The 21839-nt window shown below is 38.1% G+C and overlaps 2 protein-coding genes across 3 annotated transcripts in view; one reads left to right on the top strand and one right to left on the bottom strand.

Annotated features, from left to right (window-relative positions):
* GMPS (guanine monophosphate synthase) overlaps positions 1-18627 on the bottom strand; it is a 57561-nt gene extending 38934 nt beyond the window's left edge. Inside the window, exon 1 of one of the 2 annotated variants that reach the window (XM_016138703.2) lies at positions 18285-18627. In XM_016138703.2, coding sequence (XP_015994189.1) covers positions 18285-18311 — 27 coding nt within the window. In that variant the 5' untranslated portion in view covers positions 18312-18627. Of the gene's footprint in view, positions 1-18099; positions 18262-18284 lie in introns of those variants that run through there. The other variant, XM_016138704.2, reaches the window with a different exon arrangement.
* A 1834-nt stretch (positions 18628-20461) lies between these two features.
* LOC118601705 (endogenous retrovirus group K member 5 Gag polyprotein-like) lies at positions 20462-21514 on the top strand. The gene is given in 2 exon segments (XM_036219597.1): positions 20462-21465; positions 21467-21514. Coding segments are annotated over 2 exon segments (714 nt in total). The 5' UTR covers positions 20462-20799.
* Positions 21515-21839: the final 325 nt, after the last annotated feature.

The following is a 21839-nucleotide window of genomic DNA, read 5'->3' as shown; positions in this document are numbered from 1 at the left end:
ACTATAAATGTTTCAATAAACATTTCTGGAGTTTTTTCCCCTTCCAAGTTGTAAAATTTGCACATAAAAAAGAGCTTAATTCAGTCCCTTAGGCATTGTGTAACCCTTTATAGCCCTCTTCCCTTTCCATTGATGTGAAAAAATAAATGCAGATCTCACAATACTTCTGCTGCAGTAATAAAATAGCAACAATCACAACCACTACAGAGGAGGATTTAACAAAAGGGACCAACCACAGGCCAGAATTACTCAGATTACAAATATGAAGGTTTTAATCATATAAGTATTGAACAATGTAAAAGAATAAAATCGCAGAAAGAAGTAGAAGTTTACAGAATATATTAGTGCAAGGAATGCTAAAACTTTTTCCTTTCAGCCCTTTGCCCTTAGTCTTAAATGTACTCGTACACACACACAGACACACAGCCCCTCCCCGCCCACACACAAATTCCCCTTTAAGGAATATACCTAGGATCTCTTAATCTTAAACTATTTTCTTGTAAAGAATAAAGTGTTTTTGAAAGACTACTTGTTATTATGTAAATTTTTGAAAGACTATGTTATTATGTAAATTTCTCAAATTCAGTCCTAATATCACTTTCACATATTTTCCAAATCCAAATACCCTCCCTCCCTTTCCTCCCTTTCCTTCCTTCCTTCCTCCCTTTCCTTCCTTCCTTCCTTCTTTCTCTTTCTCTCTCTCTTTTTATCTCTCTCTTTCTTTCTTTCTAATTACAGGCATCTTTGCTTGACTCTGGTATGAGCGAACTTCAGTTACCATGGTTTATACCAAGGTTTAGTTAACAAGACCAGTCCCCAAGATCATGGCTCAAATTTCAGTTGCCATATACTAACTGTGAGTAGATAAAATACAAACTTCAATGCCAGTTCTTCAACCCACAAATTATCATGTAAAAGACAGATGAGCATCTCGATCAGTGACCAATCATGTCCCTTCTTTCAAAGTCTGTTGGTTTTTGGTCACTGCACAATCAACAGAGAAGAGCGCAGCTGTTGCCTCCTTGACACCCAGTGATAAAGCCACATGATATTTTACACATATGGATAATCCAAAAAGGGAACCTACCAACGAAGATGAAAGTGCAGCAAAGAAATGAAAAGTCATGCGCTGGAAGTGAAATTCGAATCCAATGTAAATGAAGTGACAGAAAAAATAGTTGACTGTGGCAACAATGTTGACGCTGCTGTGGTTTGAGTGCCTTTAGATGTGCAGGCAGAGTAACTTAGCAAATGAGAACTTATCAATATCAATGAAGAAAGTCACTGTGATGAAAAGAATGAAAAGGCTGTCCCAGAGGAAGTGAATCCAGGAAAATACTTCAAATTAGAGAAACTACTGGAGATATTTCATGACATTCAAAGTGCAAAGAATAAAATATTGAAAACCATCAAGTCATAGAAAAGATGTGAAGGGAAACAATGTTTAAACTATTTGTGATACATTTTTACAAAGAAATAAAACAAGTTTCAATGTTTCTAATGTTTTAAGTTATCCTATACTAAATAGTAGTTTTACTATTTTATTTCTCTATCCTTTTATAATTAACTGTAAGTTATTGTTTTAATAAAATTTTTAAAGGTCACAAAATCATAATTTTTCCACTGATTATTAAAATTATTTTGCGGTTTCAGCTGACATGATCATTTTTACAGTTGTTTTGCTATTCTGCAGTGAGAACTGACTATTTCTTTAAATCAACTACTTTTTACTTAAACAAGTCTATTTTAAAAGAAAATTCTTTACTGTTTTCTTAGCAATTTTAAAAAGTGTTCAATCAGATTATATGAAAGGTCATTGAGGAAACACTGTGAATTCTTCCCTTACTTCTACCTCAGCTATCAAACTGCCTATTCAGCACAAAGCTTCAACAAGAAAGCAAAAAGTCACTAATAATAAAATCAAAAGCTCCTTTCCCTCAAAACTTTCAATTTATTTACTCTTACTTCACATAGTTATAAAGTTTGATAACTAGACTTCCAAACCCTCAACAGATGAGAAAAAAAAAATACCCTAATGAGAAAAGAAGCTAGCTGTTAGTAACATCAATAGCAGAGACAAATGAAATTTAACAGCACAAGACACAAAAATCTATTCGTGTTATAAAATCTATTAAAAAGTTAAGACAAAGCCATTTGATGACTGGAGGTCATCAAAATAAAATAAATGATATTCACAAAGATATCTTCTAAGATATCAAGACAACAATATTAAGGAAAAACTAAACCATATTCAGCCCAATATTTAAGAATAAGGCAAAAGAATCTGGCAGATTCAGAGAAGATGGAGATAGCATCATTTGTGGATCTTCCTGCATCCCCACACATATCCCTGAACAACTAGACAGCAAAACCAAAACCCAAGACATTTACCATGTAACTAAATGACAAGTTATCCCCCTAATAACCTCGAAATATAAGCTGGTGGGAACAAATTACCACAGTCACGAACCCTGGTATTATAGCATCTGTGTAGGAAGCAAACTGGCCTCATTAGGAACTTGAGGAAAAGTGAATTCCAAAATTACAAATGGGCACCAGCTAGAAAGTACAAGGGCCACCTGGAGAACAGCAGCTGCACTGGGAGGAGGTGTGCCCACGTCAACGGTGCACAGGTGGAAAAAGTCTCAAGGTAAGTCCACAGGGAGCATAAGAGTTTAATCCTCACGAACCTTCAAAGCTAACAGGCCAGGGCTTCCTTCCAGGACAGGGCTCACAATGAGAAGCAACTGCTGGGAGCAAAATCAAAATTAAGTAGGACAAGGAAGAAGGAAAATAGAAGAGTGGAAGGGGTGGGATCAGAGTCAGGAATCCTCAGAAAACAAGCTGCATGTTAACAGAAGGGGATGCTCTATAAAGTTATGTTATCTGAACCAAGAGTCTTTCTAAAAATTCAGGAAAATTAAATTCACATTAAAAAGAAACAAGGGTACAGAAGTTAAATCCCATACAAAGTTATTAAAAGTAAAAAAAAAAAAAAAAAAAAGAGGGAATAAGAAATAGAATAACATCTCCACAAGAGAACAAGACAGAAAGACACTCAACAGATCAAAACTAGAATGCACTATTTCCAAATGAGCTAAAAGATATTAAGAAAATTATATGAAAGAATATGAATCAAAATTAGACTACGAACCCAAAATAACCAATCTGAAGACATAATCTTAACAAAATTGTTGGACTTAAAAAAAACTTTGACTAGTTTGGATAAAAAGTGCATATAACTTATAATTCACTCGACTTCGTATTTGTTGCGTGAAGTTATCTGTGTTTAACAATAGAAAGATTTCTTAAATAAAGCAAAGAAGGGAACTAACATAGTTTTGCACCTATTATTTCAGGTGCTTTATGCATTCTTAACAATATGTATTTCTATTTTATAGATGAAAATAAGAATCAGATACTATGTTATTTGCCTGGGAACATATTGGCAAAAGCAAGACTAAAATATAGGTCTTTCCAAACTCCAAAACAATTGGAAGGATAGTGGGTAAACAAATGTATTTTTAGAAGGCTACCTTCAAAGTTATTTTATTTTTTAATATTTTGATACTAAAAAGCAGCTTTAGAAAGTTTGCTTATGTGAGTAAAATAATGTTCTGATGTCTGAGAATGTGTTACTGTACTATATAAATCATTTTGAAAACTGAATTTCATCAATATAAAACTTACTCGGGTAGTTACCCTTCAAAAACGCCTTTCACTTTAGAAGCCTTTAATTGTCAAAACACAATTAAAAGTTTTAAGATTAAAAGAGATTTTAAAAACACCTTCCGCACATACATTTTAGTGATCTGAGGTACTCAGTTACCCAGAATAATCCTTTCATTACCAAAAGGCTACTGAAAGTTTGACCATATTTACCTACCTAAACTTACCACACCCTAAATAAACTCTGGAAAAACAGCACATTTTCTTCACGAAATTATCCACCATCTCAGGTACTTTAGAAATGTCAACTTCACAGAGGGTTTTTCATAAGAGATCATCTCATACCCAATGTTAAAGTTTGAACCTACCACTAGAGAGTTAAATCCCAGAGTTAAGACTCTAGCTCTTGTCTTTGTATGCTTGCTCTACCCTCTTCTATTTTGAAAAATTTTAAACCTACAGAAAAAGTTGAAAATGTAATAAAATGACAACACCGCCTTCCACCTAGATTCAGCATTAGTAACATTTTGCCACATTTGCTTCTTTCTCTCTCTCTATACATATACTCCCCCACTCTTCAAACTACAAGAAAGCAAATTGTAGGTACTTCATTCTCCAAAAATCTTCTCAGCATGCACCTCTTGCAAATAGGGATATTCTCCCTACTAACTACAATACCATTATTACACTCAAGGGATTTAACACTGATAGTATCCACAAACGAATTTCCCAAAATATTACATATAATGTCTTTTAAAAAAATTCCAGAATCCTATCAAGAACCATATACAATGTTGTGTCATTGTCTCCTTTAATCTAGAACTACTTACTTTACCTTTTTATGGTCTTTCATGATGCTGACATTTTTTAAAAGTTCAGACACCCTTCTGTTGAATATCCTACAACCAGGATTTGTTTGTTGCCTTATGATTAGATCTAGAAATATTTTTCAGTAATAATTTTACATTGGTGATGTTATCATGCTTCCTCCTGACGTGATAACAATAAGGACAAAATGTTAATTTGTTCTACTCCTAGTAATACTGACTTTAATCACTTGGTTAACATGCCTGTGTGCTTAAAAGGAAAAAATCTGTTTCAAGTCCTTTCCCTGCTTAAAACTCTCTAGTGAATTCGCCTTATAATAAAGTTCAATACAGTCCGAAATAATTTTCAAACTCTATGAGGCCTTGGCCTACTTTTTAGCTTAAACTGCTCTTTAAACTCTCCATGGTCCCAGGAGTGGTGTGCTGTCCTCCTGCAGAAAAATCCCAGCAAGGATTAATCAATCTTAAATATGCCAACTGAAAAAAAGTCAGACATCTCTGAAATCACACTGTATTTTAAATTTCCCATTAGCTCAATGATACCACTGTCATTGCCATGGTCACAATTATGTACAATTTGTCATAAAATCCCTTAAGAGAAAACTATTCCCAGAGCTCCGCAGGAAATTTCTCTTAGAGTAGAAAAATGACCAAGGATTCAGGCAAAGAAATACAGGTGAGCTTGGTTAAAAGTCATCTAGAATAGACATGTTAGAGTTTTATGTAAACTCAATATCTATGTTATTCCTCTAAGTATTTCATGAACAGTTGAGTACGATCCCCGAAAAGTGTAGTGGATCGTTTTTCCTAGTGGTATGTGATAGACAAGTGGAACTCCTTAACATTCAGTCACCAAAACACTGAAAAACCATTCAACAGACTGAGTTCTGGTTATTACCTGAAAAACTTCCATTGACATCTTCTGGTAAGATCAAGGAAGTGCTAACATCAAAACTTGCAGAATGAATTGTCAATGGTTTGGGAAAAAATCCCAAAAGTAACTGAGCACTCTCAAGAAATGCTGAATCACCAAAATTCTTGATGGCCTAGAAGATATATGGGAAAAAAAAAGACCTGGACAACTAACTCAAATCAAAAGGTAATTTAGAAGAGTCAGACTGAACATGGAGAAGGTTTAGAAATGTCAAAATTAATTTATTTCAGACATATACACAGATAGCCTTTATCTGCGAATAAGTGGTATATGATTCTAAAAAGAAGTCCTAAGTCTTATATATAAAAATTCTAGGTGTAATTATTGAATATAGGTGATAGTTACACAATTGTTCATTTTATGTAACAACTGTATAAAATGCCTTTAGGAAATGGTGTTATACCTGAGACAAATCTAGAAGTCATGATATAACCCTTGATGCATTAATATACAACACTAGATATACATTGAGTTGTATAAGCAATGCTTACCAACTAGCAATTGTCTCATGTTGCTTAAATTATAATCACTAAATTTTGCTCTATTTTTCTTACAATTTCAATACATTTGTAGATATTAGACACTGTAAAAAATTTTGAGCATTCAGTTTATCTGAGTTCATTCTTTTCTATCTCCTTCAATCTGAACATGCAATCTATAAGGTTCTATTGAAATTCCTTCCATTTAAATTACTGTTGTTTTCAGTGTTCAATAAGTTTGGGAAATATAAGCCCCTATGACATACAGTGTTGTCTTAGCTTTTTATTTTAGTTTGTTAATGACTTCATACATGGAGAAAACTCTTTCCGTATAGAGATGCTAAGCTAGTAGGTACCCATCACTCCTACTTTGTTTCTACACAATAAATAGGACCAAACCACCACAATCTCTCTATCATTTCTTACTTTATTATTTTTCTCCTCTACTAAATCAATTTGTACTTCTAATTAGAACTTCTAATTGTTTTGAATAACTGTGTATCTTAAGTCTTCAAAGTCATTCCAAATTCTCTTCTACCCTTATCTATAAATAAGGTGCCAACAGCACCTTTCTTTCAAGTTCAAGTGGGCACCACTCCCTGAGCATAATGAACAGTTTGAATGTACTATCTAAATCAGTGAATTAAAAAAGTAGTTTAGCTTGGACTCAGACATTCCTTTTAGCATCCAAAGACAGCCAGAGAGCCCCAAACAGAAGCCCTAATCATGGAAGCGGCTAAGGAATTTCATCTTCTCAGATAAAGTAAATATAGTTATGCAAACACCAGGTAAAAAGATAAAACCACAACCTTTTATTATCTTTCTCTTCTAACTTGAGGGAAAATAAAAATTTAATCCAGTGTATCAATTTCTAATCCCAATATTTAAACCTTTTGTAGTAAATAATTATTTTCCCCTTGGATTTCATTTATATTAAAAGAGGTCTTACCAGAAAGTTACGGGTATGTTATCTGGTTGACAAACTACACTTATGCAGCCAGTTCTAAATTAAATAAATAAGAAAATTTGGCACTGTTGGCTAAAATAAAGTATACTACTCTTTACATCATGATTTTTAAATCTTTACAAGTTTTATTATAATAGTTTTTCCATTCAATGGTGAGCATTAGCCAACTGAAGAACGAAGTTCTCTATAGGTAAATCTAAACAGCTATCAATCTGCCCAAATCAACCTGCTTATTTCTAAAAGCTGTCAGTGTACACACCTAAAGACAACATGCAGTAACGACTGATCATACTATTAAAACACTGGAGGGAAAAGTTCTGAACTATGTTCAGTCTGATTATCTCTTCAGTTACCTCACAGGTTTTTTTCTTTATGTTGACCTTTAGTTTCCTGACTGAACTCTGCATTCTTATTGTGACTGAGATCTATCCTTTTTAACAGAAAATATTTCTTTTGAAAGTGACATCAATTGTGCACATGTGTGTAGCTTGTTAACATGAAAAAGGACCAAAGATTCTTTGCAAAGAAGCAAACAAAGAAACAAATAATACAGATCTATCTCCGCACTTCAAGGCCCCACTTCATCTTGCCACACTATCGTGGTACACTAAAGATGACTTCAAGATGACATTCTTCATGCAGAGATGAAAGATAATCAAAGAGCTATCTCTTCCTAAATATACTACTGAGTTTGTGAACACTCAATTTTGCCTCATATAATCACTACTCCTAAAATACTTTTAAGTAATTTTAGCTTAGAAAAGACCTATATTCTTTTCTTTATTTTTTAAATAGGGAACACTTCATGAATTTGTGTCATTCTTACATTCTAATCTTTCCTGTATCATTTCAATTCTAATACATGTGCTCCTGAAGGCAAATATTATTCATTTTTTTCTTAAGGAAAAAAAATTGCAAAGTTTAAGCAGTAGAACATAACAATTTCACAGGGATAAGTACATAGTCTATTTTTCAAAACCCTACTATTATACTTAATACACCCAGTCGCCTTTCTACATGTGGCCCTTTCTACTGTAGCAACTACACGTTGTTGCAAATAATAATGAAATAAAACTTGAAAAGACTTTTAAAAAAATTAGTGAAACTAATTGGAAGGCATGTATTTTGCCTTTCCAGTAGGAACTCTACCACAAGTAACCATCAGTTAATGAGAGAAAATCCTTTATTATAAAAGAATTCCAGAAATAATATAATTAGAATATCACCATTTTGCAATCCCTAATAAAATAATGAATCTAAGCTACTGTGGTCCACAAAAGGACCAGTGCCAGTCTGCAAACTGTTTAATACCAGTTCATAATCTAAAAAACAAAGGTACATAATTTTTACATAAGCATTCATAAACGTCTATAATAAGTTGATAGAGTAATTTTATTTCTGTTGACTCTACAATAAAATTTGAGAGCTTTGATTTTTTTTTAGTTTTTTTTTAAATGTAACTGGTCTAAAAAATTATTGTAGTTTACAAAATAACAGTCATTAGTAGAATAAAATCTGCAAAAAAAAAAAAAATTTAATGGGATTTTTACTGCAGATCTGTGAGAAGCCCTGAACTAGAGCACTGGCTATTAAAATTGTTGCATGACACACCAATGAGAAACTTGGTAATGGATGGGTAAGTTGGGAACACCAAAATCTACTGACCAATGTTAACATTCAAAAACAGAGACTAGAAGTACATAACTTACTCTGAAGCACTAAGTAAACATATGAAGACTAGACCATGTGTTTATAACTGATGAGCCACATGATAGGGACATTATACTATTTGCTCTACTTGTGCATATGTTTTTAATTTTCCGTATGTAACAGACTATGTTATTGACCCTAATTCTTCACTATCCCTATATACATGCCTTCTGTCATGTGACTTTGCAGTTTGTTCTGGTATAGGCAGAATATATTTCTTCACTCCTAATACTTGGCTCAACCATGAGACTTGCTTTGGCCAATACGATGTGGGCAGAAGTGAGAGTATGCCAAGGCTTAAGCCATCTCAGTGATTCCACTTGCCTCCTGTGCTTCTACCATCATCCTGTAAGTACCATGAGCCTGCTAGTTCCAGGAGAAGGGTGAGAGCCATGGAGCTCAGCAATGCTGAACTGACCCACAAATTCATAAGCAAGAAATTACAATCATACGCCTTTATGAAAGTGTTTCTAATACCACCTCAGTGAAGTTTTTTTAAAGTAGTCTAATACCAAAGAATCTATGTGTAGGTTCTGAATTAATAGCATGTTATGATTCTGCTTTCCCTAGCCATAGATAACAGAAATATATAAGAATGTAGGGCAAAATTATACAAACTAGCTATGATCATGCTTAGTTCTATGATCTTATTTTCAAGACACATTACAGTGATGCTTTAGAGATTAAAATATAAATGCATACTCATCCCCTTTTTAAGGGGTAACTAATGAAGGAAAGAGAAACTAGAGGCACTATTAATTACCTCTAGAGAGCTAGGCTAGGTGAACCCAAGATGTGCTACACTAGACAGGTTAATGCACCTCACAAACAGAAGTCTCCTTATAAAACACCTAAAAATAGCCTTATATGAAATACTGCATGAATACCAAGGTTGCATTTTTTAAAAACTCAACCTTGTTAGATCTGCAGTACTTCCAAATCTCTTTATTTTTCAGCTTTACTGTAAAATTACTTTTATATATAAAATTCAGATTGCTACTATCAAACAGTTTCATTTCTACTGGTACATGTTTTTATGTTCATAAAGCCAATCTAAAAGTAGCCTGTTTGCTCACAAAGCACATAGTATTGCTCTTAAAATATAGCTGAACAAAGTACTTTTAAAAATATCCATAAGTTATTATAAAATTATAAGATATTATAATACGATTTTTTAAGTGTGTTGTACTATAACAAGATTTATCTCTTGCAGGCACTGAGTAGCCTATTATTACAGCCTAAACATTCGAAATTGTAGGAAATGGAACAATACCAAAACCTAACAGGGGCTTTCCTCTGATCAAGCAATTCCACTCCTAGGTATTTATCTAAGAGAAATGAAAACCTCAATCCACAAAAACTATAAACAATCCAAATGGCCATCAACATATGAATGTATAAATAAGTTCCACTACATCCATATAGTGAAATATTGTGCAAAACCAAAAATGAACAAACTACTGATACACACAAAAACATGGATAAATCTCAAAAACATTATGCTGAAAGAAAACAGAATCATTGTACAATTCCATTTATATAAAGTTCAAAAACAGACAAAACTAATGTATGGTTATAGAAAGCAGAACAGTGGTTGTTATTGGAGAAATAAGAGAAATTAACTGCCAAGGAGCATGAAGGAACCTCGAGAGTGATAGCAATGTTCTATATTTTGATTAGGGTAGTGGTTACATGGGTATATACATTTGTCTAAACTTAAATTGTACACTTAAAGTTTATCTGTGCACTTCACTACATGGACATTTCACCTCAGTAAAAACAAGCAAAACAAAAGACCTATTAGACCTTTTTCAAGCTACCATTTCTCTCCACAAACTGAAAGACAATGCTACAATAAGCACTTGTTACCCTACACCTTCAGGGACACTGAGTGGTCAAACTCTGCCATGGTGTCAATAATAAAGCCAATACTTATTAAAATCCAAAAGCCACTCTGTTACAAAATCAAAAATCAGGTTTTATATATATATATATGTGTGTGTGTGTGTATATAATCTATCTGCTTAAATGGATGAATGAATCATCTATGAAAAGTTTATACTTTTATCCTTAAAAATTTTCAGATTAACTCAAGCTATATCTACCCAAAGTATACCAATTACCTTCAAAAGAGTTATCTTATCAGTCTAACGCTGTATTATGCCTTATTTCACCTAATCAGATGTTGAATTTGGAAGCAACATGCCACAGTTCATTCCAAAAATATGAAAATTGTCCACCAAAATGTAACTTAGGTATCACACAAAATACTGGTCACATAAAGCAAGTATAGTAAAAAGTGAAAGGTATCCCAACCCATTCTATGAAGCCAGAACCATCCTGATACCAAAACCAAAAAGTCTCTAGAAAACTACAAGCCATTATCACTTACAAATACAGATGCAAAACTCCACAAAACTGTTAAGAAACCAAATCCAGCAACATATAACTCTCATCCATGAACAACTGAGATTTATTCCAGGAATGAAAGTTTGATTTAACATCCAAAAACTAATTAATCTAATAATATACTAGATCAGTAAAGGACAAGGACCTGAATATATGAAGAAAAAGCACTTGTCAAAATCCAACATCTTTTCATAATAAAAACACTCAATAAACTTGGAACAGGAGGGAACTCCTCAACCTGATAAATGGCATCTGTTAAAAAAAAAGAAAAGAAAAGAAAAAAGAAAAAGAAAAAAAACCCACAGCTTTCATCATTAATGGCAAAAAACTAAATGCTTTCCTCTTAAAATCAGGAACAAAGATTTCTGCCTTTGCCACTTCCATTCAAAATTGTAGTAGAGGGTATTAGCTAGGGCAATTAAGCAAGAAATGAAATAAAAAGCATCAGAATGGAAAAGAAAAAAATGTCTCTTTGCAAATGGCATGATCTTTTATAAAGAAAATGCTAAGGCTTCTACTAAAATATTAGTAAGTAGATAAATAAGTTTAGTAAGGTTGCAAGATATAAGATAAATATACAAAACTCAATCGTATCTCTATACACTTGCAATAAACTATCCTAATATGTAATTAAGATAATTCCATCTACAATAGCACCAAAAAGAATAAAACAGTTTAACTAAGGAAATACAAAACTTATACTTGAAAAGCTATGTAACACTGTTGAAAGATTAAAGACTTAAATAGGAAAACATCCTAAATAGGTCAGAAAACTTAATATGAAGATAGTACTACTCCCTACATTCATCCGCAGATCCAACACAATCTCTATCAAAATCCTAGCTGGTTTCTTGGCAGAAATTGATAAGCTTATCCTAAAATTCACACAGAAATTTACAGGGCCCAGAATAGCCCAAACAAACTTGGGCGGGGTGGGGGGAGGATTCCCACCTCCCTATTTCAAAACTTACTACACAAAACTACAAAATCAAGACAATGTAATAATAGTATAAAGATATACAGATAAATAGAACAGAACTGAAGAGTCTAAAAATAGTCAACTGATTTCCTACAAGGGTGCCAAAGTCATTCAAGAAGGAAAGAATAGTCTTTTCAAAAAAATGGTACTAGGACACCTGGATAGCCACAAACAAAAGAATAATGCTGGTTTTATACCAAAATTAGCTCCAAATGGATCGAAGGCCTAAATATAAAAGCTAAAACTATAAAACTTTTAAAAGAAAAAAGGCAATTATACAAGTCTTCATGATCTTGAATTAGAAAACATTTCTTAGATGACGCCAAAAACACAAGTGACAAAAGAAAAAGCTGAACTGCATCAAAATTAAAAGCTTTCATGCATCAGCAGATATCTTTAGGAAAGTGAAAAAACCCACAGAATGGCAGACAATATCTCCAAATCCTATCTCATAAGAGGCTTGTCACTAGAATGAAGAACTTTATAACTTAATAAAAAGACAAATACCCACCGTCAAAATGAGCAAAAGATATGAATATACTTCTCCAAATAAAATATATGAATGGCCAATAAGCACATGAAAAGATGCTCAACATCTGTAATTAAATAAATGAAATCGAAACCACAGTGAGATACCACTTCATACCCTATAACGGCTTATAATAATCAAAACGAGTGTTGGCAAGGATGTGAAGAAACTGGAATCTCATACATTTGCTAACAGAAATGTAAAATACTGCAGTCACTTTGGAAAACAAGTCTGTTTTCCAGTTCATCAAGAGGTTAAACACAGAATCACTAGTGACCCAGCAATTCCCCTCCTAAGTATATACCCAACGGAAGTGAAAACTTATGTCTGCCCAAAAACTTATGCAGGAATATTCACAGCAACATTATCTATAATATCCAAAGAGTATAAACAACCCAATGTACATTAACTGATGAATGGATAAAAGGTGGTATTATCCATACAGTGGAATATTATTTGGCAATAAAAATAAGGGACTTACACATGCTATAAGATGGATGAACTTTGAAAGTATGCTAAGTAAAAGAAACTTACAAAAGACTACATGTTGTAAGATTTTGTCATACAAAATGTCCAAACTAAGCAAATCAACAGAGACAGTAAACAGATAAGAAGTTGCCTTGGGTTGGGAAAGACAGCTGGGGAGAAAAGAGGACTGACTGCTAAATGTACAGGATTTCTTTTGGAGGTGAAAAGGATGTTCTAAAATGACTATGGTGGTGGTTGTACAAATCTATAAATAAACTAAGAACCACTGAATTGTGCCCTTTAAATGAGCAAGTTTTATGTACTTCAATAAAGCTATTATAAAAATAAGTAGTTAAGAAAAATGAATAGTAGAATCCAGGTGGTATGCACAGATTAGACTGAAATTTAATTTGAAATGTTCATAAAATGTGGGATGGGGAGAATCACAGCATAAAAAAGTTTCAGTATCATCAGTAATATATCAAAACAATGTTATATCTACAAGTATTTTTTTTCATCTAAAGCTTCCCATATTAGGGATTGTTCATCCAAAATGCATGCAAAGCAGAATTTCAGAATTCTGGGGTCCTAGATTTACATTCATAATGAAACTCAGAGGATAAAAGTTACTAAAACTAATTCTCCTCATTAAAGACAAGGTGAGGGTGATTTAAATTTACAGAGATCTCCATGAGTCTGAGAGATTAAAAGGTTTGGGAAATATCCTCTGCAAATTTTATGGCAGATTATTTTTCCTTTTGGTTAGTTTCAATATTGCTGGTTCTCGACTTTTAGAAAATAAGTAATTTGACAATTTTTAAGAATTTCAGAATAACTCTCTTAGCACAGTTATTAACTTAGAAAAATTATTCTAATGTGTACATATTAGGCTTGAATTTTAGCCAAATTTTAACTACATGTCATTAGAGAAATCTAGATCCAAAATCAGGATACTATGCGCTCGATAGCTGGGAGTGACCATACAGCCCTGTTTTCTGAGAACTATTCTAATTTATACCTGTTATTCCCATCCCATCCAGCTTAAAATGTCTCATATTTTTCATTTTTAAACATATTATTATGAATAACTGCATTAAACTAAGACAGGATGGGTTTGTTATACCTCACTTTATACTTACACTTTCTGCCATGCTTTGTCTAGCATTGTGTGGCATGCAGGAGCAGCGAACAGATTTCTCACTTTAACTTCTGGTTCAATCTGAAAGCCAATCACTAATAGCCCATCTCCTTTTCCTGAAAAAATGAACTACACCTACACACAGACAACTAGAAGTAGCTGCCTCTATCCGGTCTTGAATGCTGATGGGAGAAACATTTGAAGTTGATGCCCCTGCCAGCCACTCGGTGCACCTCCCGATTGTGCCACAGCCATTCCTCAGCATGCAAGATGCGCAAAACCTCCAGGTCACCATCGGCTGGGCCAGTGGGAAATGGAAGGTGTTTGTGAAATACATGCAGGAAAGAGACACTGTGTGTTTCTGTGCATACTGTACAAAGACACTAATCTACACACCCACGCTACAGGAGTTGTGCCATTGAATTACCGTATTGAGTAAATCCACAATTATTTATAATGTTTGGTAATATCTAATTTTACAGCAATGAGAAATTTATATTATTTGTAGCAGTTCTTTTTATTATCAAGAGCCCCAGGGTAGACAAAGAGACTATATAGTCATACTACTATAACGAAACACCTTATTCCTTAACACATTATAGTAGACTATAATTGGGAATGTGTAGCCATAACTACATAAAACATCTCCTGGGTCCTCAAAACCATCAACCCAAAGCCATGGTCAGAATCCCCCAACCAGCAAACGAATTAATATCAAACTATTATTAGAGTAAAGCTGTTTTTTTGAACCACTGTGATCCTTGAGCAAATACAGAAACATCTCTATTTCATAATAAGCATGAAAAAAAAGGAATATATGCTACACAGATTCAAAATTCTATGAAACAATTACTTTGATTCACAATGTGTTTCATGTTTCAGAAGTATGAATTGACCCTGAGGATTTCATTCATTCTAAGCATCTTAAGAGTTTAGGTTAAGTTTGGTTTAGTCATGAAAACAGTGTAAGCGGCATAACAGAGGAAACTTTTATGGTTAGGGATAGCAAATAATCATTCACTACTTCAAACAGCATCTTTTGAAACATAATTCATTAAATAGCCTTAATAAAATATCAGACATATTTGAACAAGTACAGGACAAGTCTCTACATATTTTTTAATTCTTAAAAGACAATTATTTTCCTTAAGTGACAAGTTGGCCCATGCTGAAGGCAAGGTCATCTGAGGTTCCTGGAAGAATTTCAAAACCTTCTAAGTCTAAGAACAGAAAACAATAAAAACCATTCCTTTTGTCTATAATAGCTCTTCCATTCTAAATGAATATCTTAACAGAACAAAACCTGAAGCACAAAAGGAAAAAAAAAACCTATCTTTGACCTTTTAAAAGAATTTATTACAGGGTTATCATAAAAGGATAGTTTAATTTTCAATGCATTGCATCTTTCCATTCGATTCAAAAACTTAAATTTAAAACACCAAATTTAAATTTCTAACAGAGCAATAAATATTTCTAAGATAATCTTAATCCAAGTATGAAATACCCTAGTCAACGTCTTAAGTGAAGGTGGAGGGGTAAGTCTCACCTCTACTACAACCAAAAGAGTCTGAGGCTTAAACAGGGCCAAAAAGTGGAAAACTTGACAAGTAGCCCGAAGAACATTACTCTGATAATACTGTCTTAATAAAACTGTAAGTTATGTCTAATACTTGACATTCATACAATATACAACACTGAATAGCTGTAAAGAAATTTTAAAGAATAGCTGACTGCCTATGCTCTTGTTTATATTAAATAAGATCTTAACCAAATAACATCATATCAGCTCCTTAAATAAGAAAACAAAAATCTCTGCCTTGGATGGTTAGCCAAAATAGGCCTGAAGAAAAAGAAAAACTAGGTTCTAATCCCAGCTACGTCTTTTTCAGTATAAGAAGCTAGAATACATAAAGATATTTTCCAGTTCTAAAATTATACTCTGTAGGTAAAACTAATGAAAACAGTCCAAAAACTTTTCCAGATTTTAGGTCTCTCCCTAATTTCTATCATGTAGAAAAAAAAGTCATTTTAGAAAATCTTGATAAAAAATTGAAATGTACCAGAACAGGAATCAAAATCAGCTTTGTTCACTTTAATTTGTAAACTAAGATTTACACACAACTGTCAGAGGCACAATAGATGTACCAAGTAAGCTTGTATTTCACTCCAGGGGGAAAGGTGGTTCAGTGGTAAGCTACAAAAAATAGATGCCTACTCAGATTTCCAGGTGGATGTCTTAGGAATATCTTATTTCACCTACTTTATCATGCACACTCCCCATACTTCAACATCTCTTTACCTGAAATGTTTCCTATGATCAATGACATATGGTTTAATTGCAGGTGTTTTTATTTCCCTTTAGGAGTACATGAAATAATAATAGATTTGATGAAATAAATTATTTCTCTGTACTTCTCTTGAACATACTTCCAGTTTGGTCCACATCTAATTGCCAGTACAGTCAAAAAAAAAACAAACTCTTGATTATGCTATAAAATATAAACGACCCTGAAATAAAAATAAACTAATCAACAATTCACCTGAGTCTCAAATATATCAAACTGAATGAGATCCTCTAAAATTCAAGTGGAAAACAAACAAAAAAAAACACCAGCTAGGAAATAACTCATTTCCTCTACCAAGACAAAGCTGAATCTTTCAAATGAGCTAGTTGTAAGGCTCAAAATTAAAAAGAAAAATGTTCTGCAAGTTAGCAGGAAAGAGCCGTACACTGAGGTTTACCTTCTCAGGTTTGAGTGTCTCCATTCACCTATATAATCCTGAGAAAAAGCTCCAAGTAGTCTTAGCATCAGTTGCCTCAGTTTAAAAGAGGATATCAGCTACCTTACAATCTTCACTCACTTGTTCAACAAATACTTTTTGAATGTTTACTAAATACTAAGCAAGCACTCACGAAGAGCACCCACTAAGTAAGATGCGCCACTTCGCACCACCTTTGTTAAGGGAATACTACCTGACTTACACCACCAATTCCCATCTGACGTTTGAAATTCCACACACCTGAATGCAATTTAATGAAGTAATTTCTTAAAGCCAAGCCCTCAATAGCAAATAGGAGGCACACCTTGCTCAAATAAATCGCAATTCAAAATCGTGCGGTTTCCCGCTGACAAACTGTGTGAGGGTCTATGAGAACTCTAGGCCAACGAAAATTGGAACAGAAATGAAAGCAAAGATGTTCACAATTCAGAAGCGAGACGAAAGACGGTCTAAGGAAAAAGTGAGCTGGAGGTGACGAGAACCGCCGCAGCGGCCCAAACGTGCTCTCCCTACTCCGCACATCAACTTAGCAACTTTTCCAGCACCCCGGGACTCCCGATTCCTCAGCCCTCCTGCGTGGTGGCAGCGGCTAGCGTCGGGGACAGGGCTCCCATAGCGGGAGCCGGTACCGCCGCAAACGAAGAGATAAAATAAGGAGCGACGTGGATGCGAGCGGGGTTCGAAACCTTCTTTCCATCAAAGGATGGGGGAGGGGAGCGGAGTGAGTGACCCTCGGGCCACCAGCCCTGACCCCGGGCAGGGGCGGGCTGCAGTCACGCGGCCTCGCCCAGGACCAGCCCCGCCGCCGAGGACCCCCAGGCCAGCGTGGGGGAACCCCGCGGGCCTCCCCGAGGGCTGGAGACGGGGTGGCGGGAAGACGAGAGGATGGCCCAGCTCGATCCGCGCACGCGAGGCCTCGACCCTGCCTTGACTTCGGCGGGTCCCCGGAAGCTCCACAAAAGGACCCCAGCCTCCAGAAGTGACGGGGTAAGGGCTGGGTAAGTCCGCCTTCCCCCTGCCAACACACCCCCCGCCCCCGATCGCCTCCCTACCCCCCACCCACGAGCCGCGCTCCGGGGGCTCCGCGCCCCACGGCGGCGCGGGGGAGGCCAGGACCAGCGGCCAGCCGCAGGGAGCTGACGCCTTCCCCGACGCCCGGAGCTTGGCGGGCTCAGGAACCCCGACACGCAGACAAACTCAACAAAGCACCTGCCGCTCCCGAGGAGAAAACATGCCACAGGCCCGACCCGTGGCTCTCCGACACGCCGCTGCTGCGGCCGCAGGGTTCGGCTGGGGGAAGGGGGCGGGGGAGGCTCCGCGCGGTGGCCCTCGGGCCCGGGGCCTCGCCTCCGTCCGAAGGCGGCGAGGCAGGGACCCTCACGCCAGAGACTGACCTTGGAGTCTCCGTTGCACAGAGCCATCAGGGTCGGGGCTGCGGTGGCCAGAGTGTGCGACGGGGCGGGAGGGGGCCGGCGGGGTCGACGCCGCGGGCCGCGGCCGAGGGGGAGGCCTGGCTGAGGAACGAGAGAGCGCGGAGAGCAGCCGGCCGCCTGCGAAGCGCCGAATCCAGCAGCGGCGGCGAAGCGCGGGCCCCAGCGCCGCGGGAGAGACCAGCAGCGCACACGCTGCCACCGCCTCCCGCTTCCGCCCCGGCCGGCCACTGGGAGGAGCCAAAGCCCGTTCGGCAAGACAGCGGGGCCGCGGACACCCCCTCCCGACACACACACGCGCGCACACACACTGACGGCTGCCGAAAAGCCCGTTTCAGGAGGTGGGGCTTTCCGCGTCCGTGCCCTCCTCCGGGTCCACCCAGCCGCCCCGGCCCGCTCGCGGCAGAAGAAACCCGCCCGGGTCCCCAGCCTGCCCGCCCCCGGGAGGAGGGGCCTGCGGCTCCCGGCCTCGCCCCCGATCCCCGCCCCCGGCTCCGCGCGTCTCGCCCCGACACCCGGCAGCCGGCCCCAGGAGGAGCGGTCGGTGGAGCGCGCCTCACCCGCTCCGCTAAGGCCAGCCCGGGACGAAGACCCGAGCAGCAGTCGCCTTGCAGTTCGCCCGCTCGCCTGCAGCTTTCGACCACTGTGAGGCTGGCGGCGCGGAGTTGGATACTTTAGAGCTGGGCCTCCCTCGGAGAACGCAGCCCATGGCGCAGTCTCAGGTTTAGGGACGTGCGGGGAGGCCAAGGCTGCTTGGAAGAGTTTCCTGGCGGCGTGTCAAGGGATGTCAAAATGAGCCGTGATCACTGGTTCCGCAAAGGTTATACAGCGGATGCACAATTTGCGAAAGAAAAAAATTGGGGGGCGACAATCGGGTGGAAACTAGGCCAAAGGACTGGTCCTGAAGCTCAGTTTGCGCAGCAAACTGTGTTTTTATTGGGACTGCAGTCCTTTCAGCTACTCCTTGGCACCCGTCAAAATGAGATATTACTTTGACTTTGGTCACGTGAGGGCCTACAAGGCGTTGGGGAATAAATAAAAACACTTGGAACCACTTCCAGTTAACAAAGCCTTTTAACAAATACTCAGTTGTTATAATACAGCCAAATTTGCTTAGCTCATGCTGTGTCAGGCTCTAGTCCAGGTATTAAGGAGCCAAAGTGACTTTGACTTTCCAAAACTCATTTTGTTCTAACCAATTTCATGCAAGTGGTGAGGTAGGATTGATATTCTTACCCACTTTTTACTAATGAGGGAATTGAGGCTCAGTGACATAATGTGCCTCTGCTCTCCGTATAGATATGGGGCACCTGTTCAAGGAAATGATAGTTCGATAGTAAAATATTTACAGGAACGAAAGGCCCAAAGCTCTAGTGGGCCTTTTGACTCAAAGAAAGCATTTCACTTACCCTATTTGGAGCTGAAAAATAGATATTTGAACTTTGTAAAGCCATGGATACTGGGTTCTCTTGGTAGGTCTGTATAAACAATCCAAAGAACAGCAGTAACCAATAGGAGAGCTTCAACTTGCGTCAACATCCACCCAGAATGTAATGGAATGTGATGTACCGGCAGGCACTAAGGATTGGCTAAATCCCATCTATATTAGATAATGCCTAGTTTAAAAGTATTCCAGTGGTCACTCATGTTTATGGCTAAGAATATCAGCATGTACCAGAATCCTTACATCTTATGACTGTATTGACTCCCTCCCTTTTTCTTGAAACTGGATTTCCGTTACAATACATCATAGGAGCATCTTTTCGCCTCAAGGATTGATTGTTCTTGGTCACCTTTTTTTGCCCGTTTCCTGTATTTATACTACAGGAGGAGACTTAAGTGTCGGGGGCTGTTTTGACTAAGATGGCTGCCAGGCCGAAAATGGCTGCTCAGCAGGGCTTCCCGCCAAGGCCACGTAAGCCTCCCGGATGTATCTGCCTCGCTTCCTGCCGAAGGGACTTTCCGCGGGTCTTTTCGCCCGGCCCCTTTGTGTTACACAGTATATCCTGAATGCCTCTGGCCAATCAGCCCCGCTAACGCAACATCACCCAATCACGCCCTATGTAAGCCTGCAGCGAGCCTTAATAAACGAGACTTGATCAGAAAGCCTGTCTTGTCTCCATTCTTTGCGTCGTCTTGTCTCCCTCCCCTCCCCGTTCTGTCTTAGGGTCCCTGATGACTGTCCCGCAGGCTGGGACAACTGGCGCCCAACGTGGGGCCCGACGCTGCGGAGAGACGGAGAGCGAGAGATCGTCCTGAAAAATAGACTGCAGTCCCCGAAAAAGAAAATTGAAAAAGTGGTCGCCGCGAGAGTGCCTGCCTCGTGAAGACGGCCAATGAGGTAAGAGGGCAATTTCTAAGAGACAAGATAAGGGGTTGTAACCCCCGGGCCAGAGCCCCAAAGAGAAAAAAAGGGTGTCCGTTTATAGAGACACAATTCAAGGCGCAAAGAAATAGGTTTTATATTTTAGGCTAAAAAATGGGGCAAGAGATAAGTGCGCAAGAAAAATTTATCGGAAGTCTCAAAGAATCACTCCGATCAAGGAGAGTAAAGGTTAAGAAAAAAGATCTAGTAAAATTTTTTAACTTCCTCAAGGATGTGTGCCCCTGGCTTCCCCAAGAAGGAACGATAGACGAAAAGAGATGGAAAAGGTTTGGAGATGCTCTTAATGATTACTATAGAACTTTTGGTCCTGATAAACTCCCCATAACTGCTATTAACTATTGGAACTGCATCAATGATCTCCTATACGTCCAGGGACATACTCCAGATGTAGATCAAGTACTTAGAGAAAGCACCTCCTTTTTAGAAAAAGAGCATCAATGTAATACTCCTCCCCTAAAACCCCAACCCCAGAAAAATCCTCCGTCCCCCTGTCCAACCAATGAAGATTCGGTGTCTATAACTATGCCCCTAGATGAGGAGGCACCACAAGGGCCGGGGGCCTCGGGTCCACCGCCAAAGTCTATTTATCCCTCTCTGCGACCCCTCAATTCGAGAGCTTCTCCTCCTCATGACCATTTAAACCCCGAGGAGGAGGCAGAACTAGACAAGGAGGCCACCAAGTATCATAATCCTGATTGGCCAGCCGTGGGCTTCGGTCCCCCTTTGCTCCCTCCTCCTTACCATCTTCAGATGCCGGCTTTTGATGGCGGACCCCACGCCTCGGCACTTCTTCTGCCTCATCCGATAGTTAACAATTTAGTAGTTAATGACCCTCCAGCCCCCGAAGACCTGTCGCAACAGGTTCAAAAACTACGTAAAACTGTTCAGCTCCAAAAAGAGCCTAATGCCTTAGTAAAAGAACTCTATAAATTAGACCTGGACTTTAAGTCCGCCATTTCCAAGACCCCGCCCAAAACGAAAACTCTCAAGAAATCTGCAGGCATAGGCCTTTTCCCTGTTCTTGAACGGCCAGCTATTAAAATAGAGAGAGAAAACAGTGATGAAGAGAGAGGGGACCCCCCTGCTCGCGAGTACAAACGCCTTGACTTCAAAACCCTAAAAGAACTAAAATT

Source organism: Rousettus aegyptiacus, unplaced genomic scaffold (genome assembly GCF_014176215.1).
Source record: "Rousettus aegyptiacus isolate mRouAeg1 unplaced genomic scaffold, mRouAeg1.p scaffold_m13_p_4, whole genome shotgun sequence".
Taxonomy (NCBI): domain Eukaryota; kingdom Metazoa; phylum Chordata; class Mammalia; order Chiroptera; family Pteropodidae; genus Rousettus; species Rousettus aegyptiacus.
This window is presented reverse-complemented; position numbering and strand designations above follow the sequence as displayed.